The sequence below is a fragment of the Fragaria vesca genome, linkage group LG3, assembly GCF_000184155.1.
Source record: "Fragaria vesca subsp. vesca linkage group LG3, FraVesHawaii_1.0, whole genome shotgun sequence".
Classification (NCBI taxonomy): Eukaryota; Viridiplantae; Streptophyta; class Magnoliopsida; order Rosales; family Rosaceae; genus Fragaria; species Fragaria vesca.
Genome location: NC_020493.1, coordinates 20,374,156 through 20,384,718, shown reverse-complemented (window position 1 = coordinate 20,384,718; position 10,563 = coordinate 20,374,156). Strand labels below are relative to the sequence as shown.

Below are 10,563 nucleotides of genomic sequence, written 5' to 3'. Positions count from 1 at the left end.
TACCTTTTAACGTGGAAAACATCCACTCTTTACTTGATAGCTACTACTTCAAACGCTCCTTCTTCATTGGAAAGATTAAACCAAGTGAAACACAACACTATATTGAGCTTGATGTTAGCTTCCATTATCATTTTGATCGAGAAGCAGAATGGAGATGTTCTAAGAACCTTGATCATCCAACTTCTTGCTTTCTCTTTTGAATTCATTCGATGGTCAAAGCTTTTCCCAACATCATTCCACCTTCCAATTTGGCTTTACTCTCCAAGGTTGGAAATTTCTTCCCCTAAAACATTTCGTTTTCTGAGAATTGAACAGACTTGAAGGCGATCGATATTGGTCGTCTTTGTCTAGTCCAAAGTGGGGAATAGAGCTCTTTGTTTTATATGGACAATGTGCTCTTCTTCACTTCGCAGAACCTTCTGCCTCTTTTTGCCAATTAGCTTTTGAATTTTCCAAAGCGAAATATAACATACAAAGTGTTGTGTGCGGTTGAGAGTTGAAATCAAATTCCATAAAACTATGTTTTCAAGGAAGAAATTTCCATGAAACCAGGTCATGCATGATGATTTCATATATTTGATGAGTCCAATTCACTCGAAATAGATAGTCCGACCATTTTTAAATTTTTGATGATTTGAGTGGACATATATTGTTCTCGATGCGATGAACTAGTTAAATAATTCACCGACGGTGATGAAGATATGATAATACAAACACTACAAGACCTACTTACTTGTTACGAAGATACAAGATTGTGAGAAAACAACAAAACACTATTATGTTTTGAAGGATCTATGTTCAAAACCAACAACATACTTGCTTACAAGCTTGCATTTCCTTGGTGGGTATCTTAATTGATATTGTTAACTTAAACTGCTAAGATGAAATGTCTTAAAAGAGACTATATTGATAAAAAAAACGAAATAATAGTGTCCAGTATCATTTGTTTTAAAAACATAAATCAGTTATTTATAAGTGAAAAATTACGAATGTAATTCATAATAAACTAATTGTTATAGCCGAAACAATTGTGCTACTACATATCCTAATTCATAAGAGAAATTTTAAATACACACCCTTAATTTCTTAATACACATCCTTATTATTTTATGTTTCTATTGAGATTTTATAGGTAAGCTAAATGACCAAAACATACATTTATTAATTAAAAAAAAAATCACGCTAGAAGTATTCTTTCTAACGTCTTCTACCCTAAAATCGTCGAAAACATGTCTTCTCCCCTAACCCCAATTCTTCTCCACAATTCATTTGGGTTTGTTTTTTGTTGTTGTTGTTGTTGTTGTTGTTGTATCTATATCAGCTTTAGTTTGATCTTACAGATCATATTGTCAAGTACTGTATCTTTATCAGCTTTAGTTTAGTTTGATCTTGGAGATCATATTGTTAAATACTGCATCTTTATCATGATATATTTTATCGAATAACTAGATATCTATGTTTAATAGCTAATGTACTTCTACAGTTGTACTAGCTTGGGAATTTTGAAAACTTATATTGGTGATTTGGAGTTGGGATATAACAATAATTATTTGATTATAAATAACAATAATCATTCTACAGTTGTACTAGCTTGTGAATTTTGAAAATTTGTATTGGTGATTTAGAGTTGGGATATAACAATAACCATTTGATTATAAATAACAATAACCATTTGATTATAAATAACAATAACCATTTGATTATAGATTGAACGATGATAACCAAAAATTTCTACCAAAAATTAGACGAAATAATATATAAAAAGAGATACCAAATAGTAAATATATATTAATTATATTAAATAACGGAATATTTCATAAATTAAGGGCATTTTAGGTAGTTTGAGATGTGTATTAAGTATAATACTGAAATTAAAAACTTAATAGGTAGTGTATTAAGTAAGAGATGTGTATTAAGATATTAAGGGTATGTATTTAAAATTTCTCAATTCATAAATCCGGATTCAAAGCACTCATATATATAGATGAACCCCGTCCTAGTCTACTCACATTCAGAAATATCATGTACCACGAATAATGCTACAATCTATTGATGGAATGGCAAGCAACAGTTGCTCATATCTGTTTGGTTTTGTGGCACTTAATCTTATCTACATCTGGACAAGTGGCTCTTCACGGCAATCTGCATCACTCTCTTAAAGAAATCTAATGGCTCTGCCTTTATATATTTGTCACTCAGGACTTGGTCACCAGTATTTTTGTCACTGTTTTGGCAGTATCAATGTTGAATCTGGGATCCAGGGTTCTACTAGACATTCCAAGAAAAATATCTTCCCTCTTACTTGCATAGTCATTTTCTTCCCATTTAATTTGCTGCAAATAGTTGATGTACATTTATAGAATTGGCAGTGAGATGTAGAAGCTGCATACCGGTACACTTATTTCCTTTAATAGAACATTTACTATATTGGTTGTTTTGACGCAAGGTGTGTACTAAGTTGCTCTAAATGGAACTTCTACTTGGCTCTGGCTTGGTTTTCCTTTTTAAAAGTTCTCATTAGGGTCTCATTCTCAATAAGCCAACGTGTTGTAGTCTTTTAAAAAAAACTTACACGAGAAATGATGCAACAAACCGAATTGAATAACATATCTAAGCCACAATTAAACTCATTAAAATCAAACTGGTTGCTCTCCGAACAAGCCTAAAACAAGTAAGGATAATCTCGCCCTTATAAAATATATACCTTTTAAAAAAAAACGTATTTTTATCTAGCCTAGCTTGCCAAACACGTAATTATGGTACAAATATCAACTAGTCTCTTAGAAAAGAGTTACAAAAAATACTCATAGTCCAGTGGCTCAAGTCCGTACGTAGTGTCTTATACTTTTAAACAACATCTAACAATCTCGACACATAGGTTGGTCATTTTGCTCTACTCTGAAGCTCAACTCAACTGGAGTCCAGACCCAACAACGCAAACGATATGCCAAGCTATGTTGCATGGACACTTTTGAGAGCGGAGTGTCGGATTGTCCGACACATCCTAACACACGGACACAACACGACACGCCTCGACGCGGTGTTCGACAAGCCACATGGCGTGTCAGAAGATGTTGATTTTTTTGACATAGTCCGATACTTTGACCAACACGCCACATAATCATCTGACACGCTACGTCAGCAATTTCAACTTAAAAAAAAAAACATAAACCCAAAAAAAAACTATCATAGCCTCTAAGCAGCTAAAAAAAAAAGAATAATAATAAGAGTGTTGGATATATTATATATCCCTCATAACCAATATTTAAACTCTAATAGTCTAATCTAGTTTGTAAACTGCAACTTAATATCTCTTTTCCACTCTTCCCCTCTTCTTTCATCTCCCTTTTTCATTTCAAATTAGTCACCGGATTTCTTAATCTCAATTCAATTGCAGTGTCTCTTTGCTGATAACCGCATATGGTCTCGAACTCATGTTTTTAGTATTTTTTTAGATATATTAAAATACATAAATGTATTAATTATTTGCCGTATTGGATCTTAGATTTTTTTATAATTTGCCTTGTTGGCGTGTCGCGATGTGTCGTGTTACCGTGTCAGTGTCTGTGCAACATAGATGCCAAGTTACATAAGAAAACGTCCCAACCCGCTGCCTGGTCCTCAGTCCTCACCACCGTCGTCGTTGCGGATCTCACCTCTAGTGGCCGACCTTTCCACCACATCATCACTTCACCACCAAATTGTCGAACTTGTATAACATTTATGTTCCGGACAAAAGCTACAGTACGTGCGTCGTACAGTACTCCTGACAGAGTCGTTAATGGAAGGGCAAAGTAAATTGTTTGATTTACTGCTTTTATTGCCTGATTTACCCTAATCCAATAACCCAGAGAGATTAGATTTGAGGACTCTCTGTTTTTTGTGAAAAATAGAGGAACGTCCATCCCAATCAGGCAGTCACATTAGCTCCACAACCTCAATCACAATAAGATTTGAGGGTCTGATTCAACTCCAGGGTTGAACAATCCAAACACCTCACCAGTTTTTCTTTCACAATCTTATCACTCTCCTCCAAACAGATTGCAGAGCCCATCCTCCCAGCCATGTATTGTCATGTATTGCATAGCCAATTTTGCACAGGTCCGACAACGGCTCTGGCGGATCTCGATCAGAATCAACATCGATGAGTTCCTCTGCTGTGTGTCGACCCGATCCTCATCTTCTTCGACGAACTGACCTCCGACCTCCACTCCACCTTCGTCGTCCTGATCGACAAGAGAGACTTAAACTCCCTTAAATTTTAACGGGCAATACTTACTGCTGACAGGAGTAATGTGAGACATTTACTTGTTTGCCTTTAAAATTGAAATTTTATGGACAATACTTTACCACGTGGCTGGCCTCATTTTGGCGTACAAAACGCCCGTGTAGTCCAGCTTTTTCCTATGTTCCGTAAATTTAAAACAATTCAACCTATACACGTAATGTTACTGTTTACTGTGACCTATGGCACGAAGTGGCATCTGCTACATCCCACATTTGTGTATTGTGATGTGTTGTGAATATAAAAAATCTCCATAGAAGATGCGAATGAAGATAAAAATATGTAAATTAGTGGGAGGGAGGCGGCCGGAGGTTCATAGGCTCGTGGATGGGCCCCTATTCGGCTTTTGTTGCTTTCATATCTGTTTGGTCACCAACCCGTTGGCCCCCACCAAATCTCTCTCCTCCTCCTTCCCCTGCCTTCCCTCCAAAATCTAGAGCGAGAGAGAAAGAGAGTCTCCCGCCAAATCCTATTCCCATTCTGCCATTCCCAGTATTCCAATTCCCACTTGACCCGTAGCCGCCGGTAGCCCATTTCATGACCCGGTTTAAATCTTAATTCTTAGTATGATTAGTACCCACTGCCAAATCTGGGGACCCATAATTGGCCCTCTATCTGGTTCATGCATTTCAGATTGGAGAATTAGTTGCCTGAAAGATACATTCTTCTTAAGAATTTTCTTCATTTCTAGATCTTAGGGCATCTCCAACAATCTTTTCTATACTCATACATATACCTATATTTTGAGTCACCCAAACCTATTACTATTCAAATCCATATTTCATCCCCAACCATTATATCAAAACCCATACTCATACCCAAATTTTAATCATTTTATATAATTTGGGTATGAGTATAGGTTTTGGTCATTAACAAATAAACATATTTCATATATAATGTTTAGGGTTAAATGATTTAACAAATAAACCCATTTCCAATTGAATTTATCTGGACCTTTAATTTTGAAGGAAATCAAATCTGGGCCGCAAATTTTTAGACCGTTGGAGGACCACAGCCGAGCTCACGTGGGACGGCCTGCACCAGCCCAGCTCCCTTCATCGCGTGGTGGCGCGTGTTGTTGCTTCCGTCCGTTTTTTGGTCCTGTAGCGCGCGTCAGGTGCTGCTCTCCTTTCCCGTGCGTCTGCTTCTGCTCTCCTCTGCGACTGTCTGTTTCTTCACGTGCAGCTGCTGGCTGCTGCTGGCTCGTGGGTCCCGCGCTGCTGGATATGGGTTTCCTCCTTCACAGTCGACCCATTTTGGGTCAGGAAACTGGGAGGAACCCATTTTGGGTATAGATTGGGTATAGGTTTTGATTGTTGGAGATAGGTTTTTTTGAGTTTTAGGTTTAGGTATGGGTATGGGTAACCCCTGTTGGAGATGCCCTTATATGGATGCAATGCCACAAACTTCTCATGGTTTCTTGTGTTTTTTATGGCTCCCATTTGGGGTCAACTATTTGCTCAAATAATCTAATAATGGGTATTAGATTTTAGAGGTAAAAGACATATGATAGGATCTATTGAACATAAATCTCATGCCAAGAGTAACTCAATCTTGTACAGTTCTTTCTAGTTTTTGCACATTCAGATTGAGACAGATGGTTGGATCCGAAAGAATCCATTTCTACTTTATGTATTTTTAGGTTTTATTTTACAATGTTTGAAAGGCTCTTAAATAAGATTTAAGATTAGCAGGCTAGTGAAAGCGCTACTAAATTAGCAACACAAATGACACCAGTTAACCGACAGTTTGGTCATGAACAAATTACAAATAACAAATAACAAACTTGATGGAAAGTCGTCGACAAATCACAGTTTCAGTTGAAACTAAATCTTAAAACGCAGAAATGGTCGTCCTAATTAGATATTGACAATTTTGTTATAGTAACACTTGATGGAGACCGGGAATGGACAAACGCCAGACCCAACGAATGAGTATTTGCCATCTCCCTAAGTCTCTGAATCTTGAAAACGAACGTTTTCCGGCACGTGTTATTTACTATTCATGCCAGTGACCCGCCGGAGAAGAAGATTCATCCATTTCCTGCGTTCCATTCCAAGATACCAATTTAATAATTATCCTACATACTAAATCCCAAATCATTACAATAATCATAATTAGAGCATTCTTGCTTTTCAACGCTAGGCGTGATCTCCAAGGAATCAAGCACACCATGTACTCTAAAAAAATTGACCCAAACTTTTTTTTTTTTTTACAAAATTGACCCAAATCTTCTTTTCCTTCCATTTTCTTCATCACACATGGATTTCATATAATAAAATTAGCTATTGAATTTAATTTATTGTGAGTGGAACTGAACATTTTCTTCATCACATATGAATTCAGATACAACTAGTTTTGTGAATTAATTTATTGCGGGTCGATAACACTGGACATTACTAGTACAAATAATAATAATAAATATTCTTATATATAATTTACTAACTAATTACAATTCCACTTCCTTTTAATTTGAAAAGTACTCGAACACATTCGTCACAAAATCGCCGATCATTTCAAAATCGGCATTACTCGTACTCATATCACTAATCACACTCCGTTGTTGAACCAAGAACACTCGGGGCATTTTCGGAATTTGATCACACTCGGCTTCCCTTCCTAGTTCAACACTTACACGTCACACTACACAGTAACAAAATTACGGAACACTCCCTGACGCCCACGTATCTTGGCAGGAAAGGACACGTGGGATGCACTGGATTTAGGAGATGACGTCGACTAGGAAGTCGTTGACGTCAAACTCGCCGAACTCGTCGTGATTGAAGTTGTTGTTCGCCGGGACCATTATGTCCGGCAGGTTCAGCGACGGCACGTCGTATTCAAACCCGAAGTCGTGGACGTCACCGCAGTAACGGAACCCGCCAAAGGGGGCGGGGTCGTCGTAACGGAGTACTGAAGTGGGAGATAACGCCGGTTCTTCATTGGAAAGCGAGTCACACGTGGCGGTCGAGCCGAAGCTTCCTTCCTCTTCATGCGCGGTGGGGACCTCCTCAGCAACAACGGTCTCCACCTCCGTTGTAACGGAGTTAGGAAAGTTGGTGACGGCGTCAGGACCTCTGAGCTTCACGGCGGCTCTGTCGTATATAATGGCAGCTTCCTCGGCGGTGTTGAAAGTCCCGAGCCAGAGCCGCTTCCGTTGAACCGGGTCACGGATCTCCGCGGCCCAGCGACCCCATGGCCTCTGCCGTACACCCCGGAAATGCTTCTTCCGGGCCGGATCCGAATCCGGTGACTTCGGATCGGGTCGGGTCTCGGGTATTTCTCTCTTCGGCAGCTTAAAAGAGGAGGAAGCCGGCTCGAAGCTGATCTCCTTTACATGTCGTTTCACTCTCCGCACGGCGGAGCTCGACCTCTCATCGTCGTCGCTGTCGGAGTCCGTGGCGTCCGGGTCTGTGAGGATGATCCGAACCCGCTTCTGTAACAGTCGGGTCTTTTCAAGATGGGTGTTTTCTTGAATGAACTTGCTCACTGAGATAACATGCTCTGAGAATTTCGCCATGGATGGTTCAGATGAGACCCTCCAGTTTGTGGGTCAGGGGTTTTGAGATGAAAGAAACCAAATTGAAGAGATGGGTTTGTTCATAAATGAATTTGAAGAGATGGGTGTGATGAAAAACAAGATTGGAGAGATGGGTTTGGTCATGAGCAGAGTGAGGTGAACTGGGTTAGTGGTGTGAGTGAGGGTTTTGGATTTTGAGATTAGAAAGAAGAAGGGGGCTGTGGTAGCAAGAGGCTAAAACCCTTAACCCCCTTGCAGGTTGAGAAGAAAGGAAACGGAGAAAAATGGAGAGGGGGAGGGTTTATATAGTGGGCATGGAAGTCATGGAGATAGGAGTGAACTGTGTGTCTGTTTTTTTCACTATAGAAATTAAAAATATCTATCTCCCTTTGATTTTTTTACCTATTGCTTTGGTAAAATTTTCTCTCTTAAAAATAAAAAAAATTGAAATTGAAATGGTTTTTCGTTCCTCGTGAGTCGTGAGTGAGTGTATGGAGCGGGGTGGTCATGGATGGGTCATGAATCATGTCGGGAGTGTAAGGAGAGGGGAAACCTGCATCCAGCTGCCCTGATCGACGTGTCAGTCGCCCTCTTCCATTCTTTCTCCGCCCCCCACTTGAAACTTACCTGTCAATACTTCTAACTTGCCTAACTTGTCATCTTTGATTCTTTTCTGTCTTGTTTGACACTTCCGGTATATAATCCGGAGTCGCACGTAAGTATGTTGGATAAATTGTTTCAAATAATAGAAATTTCATTTGTTTGCCGTGTTATACGGTGTTAGTTTATCTCATCAGTACGTTTGAGATTTTATTTATTTTGATGATACATTATTAACTGTCTTGATCGGCCGCTCACACAAAGATGCTTTGTGTTTGTTATAATGTCGCAAACACTCGAACAAATTCTTGAGCTAGTGATGATATGCATTGCTCAGTTTGTAGCTATGCAAGGACTAGAGCATAGTATGCATATCATCTGTTCGTTAATATGTCACAAAGAGTCGGAAAAATTCTTAGCTGGGCGACTGTGCACTATTGGCAGCGTCTGCGTGAACGGTGTGTATTTTACATAGAGTAAATCCAAGAGCGAATTGATTACATGTTTGTCTCAGCCTTGTGTTGGTGAAGACGAAACTGGCATAGCTCTTTCCTCGGAGCTGTCTCTTTATGTATGGTGGTTTTCCAAAAGCATGTTGGGGAAGCACTCTTTTACCTTCTTCTTTTTGACTCTTTTATCCCCGACCTGCCTAAGAATTGGGAAGCGTGATTGTTTACTTTTACTGTCACAGCTTCTGCAGCACAGTAAACTTTGAAGAATCTAGGGGAGACCGGGAGAGGGTTCCAAATTTCCACATATATGAGTGCATGCCAGGCCATAGTTGCCATACCATTCCCACATAGTGGACCCAAATTCAAATTTTTCTTGACCTCTTCCAAATCTATGCCACTCCAACTTGAACACTCACTGTTGCAGTTGCCAAATGCCACCCTAGTTGTATTATTGTGCTAAGAATTAAGGGTGGTGGAGGGTTAGTCAAAATAAAATAGGATTGAAATTGATTAAAAGAGGATTGGAAAAGTTGGGGGAGTTGGTATTTGATGCTTGGAGAAGAAGCAAAGGCACAGTAAAGAGGACCTGATAGATAAATGGAAGTGGACTCGCAACGTTGGCAATAATGTGATAGAGTTGGAGGGAAAAGGAGGGACTAAGAGAGGGGGAGAGGGCTCAGTGTCACAGTCTAAGTTTGCTTGGGGATCAAGTGACGAGTTCGATCGAGGTGATGCAACTCTGTATTATTAATGTAGGTGCTTCGAGCAATTTCTGATGATGGATTACTTTAAATCATGCATGACGTTGCGACTACTATTATGACTTAGGCTCTGCTGCCTCTGCATGCTAGAAAGGTTGTCTTGCGTTAGGCATCGGGAGCAGCTGGAATCCTATCCTAATATTAGTTAAGTTTTTTTTTTTTTTTTTTAACTGAGTGTACAACTCAAATGTTACTGTTAGTTTTTCATGAGTGAATTCCCACTCGCTATGAGAAGACTATGCCGGTAGACAAATTGTACTCGGCCTATTATTAGGTTATGGAAAATGGTATTTTACATATACAAATACTCAAACTTCTAGTGGTATTCTATTTTCAAAAAAAAAAAAAAAAAAAAACTTTAGTGGTATTCTATTTATAACAATGGATAGAAAATCTCAGGTTTAAAACTTTTCTGGTGAAGAACAATAGAAAAAAAACTGCAATTACCTCGTAAACACTTGCAAACACAACCATTCGTAACATATACGTGCGACCTTTTTCTTTTTTCTTGAAAAGAATGACTAATACGGTTGCTTTCCAGGATTAATTTATTTTTTATAAGAACAACAACAAATATCAAAACACTAATCCTCTAATAATAGTCGTCAAAATAAAGATTTTACCTTTTGAAGTAAAGATCAGTTCCAGGCATTGCAGACTTGCCGTGTGAACTGGAATCCATGCCCCACTTTTGCGGCTTCGGAAAAAATTAGTAAATGTTGAAATGCTTTTAGGGCGGTCTCCGGTTAACCTTATTTTGCAACTACGATTATACTTTTGTTGTTGATTAGTTACATTCGTTGACACAGATACTTTCTGGAAGAGATTTTCCCGATGACTATGTCCTGCAATTTACTTTTGCAATATATTTATATATCAAAAAAAAGAAAAAACAAGGTAGGCTTTGCTTGACCGTCCCTTTTCTCAACTAATCAATAGACCCAG

The 10,563-nt window shown here is 38.8% G+C and overlaps 1 protein-coding gene across 1 annotated transcript; it reads right to left on the bottom strand.

The window, feature by feature from the left end:
* Window positions 1–6,833: 6,833 nt before the first annotated feature.
* On the bottom strand, window positions 6,834–8,046 carry LOC101291611 (pathogenesis-related genes transcriptional activator PTI6-like). Its single transcript, XM_004294670.1, has one exon. It carries the CDS (start codon window positions 7,803–7,805, stop codon window positions 7,008–7,010), a length of 798 nt encoding a protein of 265 aa, XP_004294718.1. The 5' UTR covers window positions 7,806–8,046; the 3' UTR covers window positions 6,834–7,007.
* Between the last annotated feature and the right edge of the window lie 2,517 nt (window positions 8,047–10,563).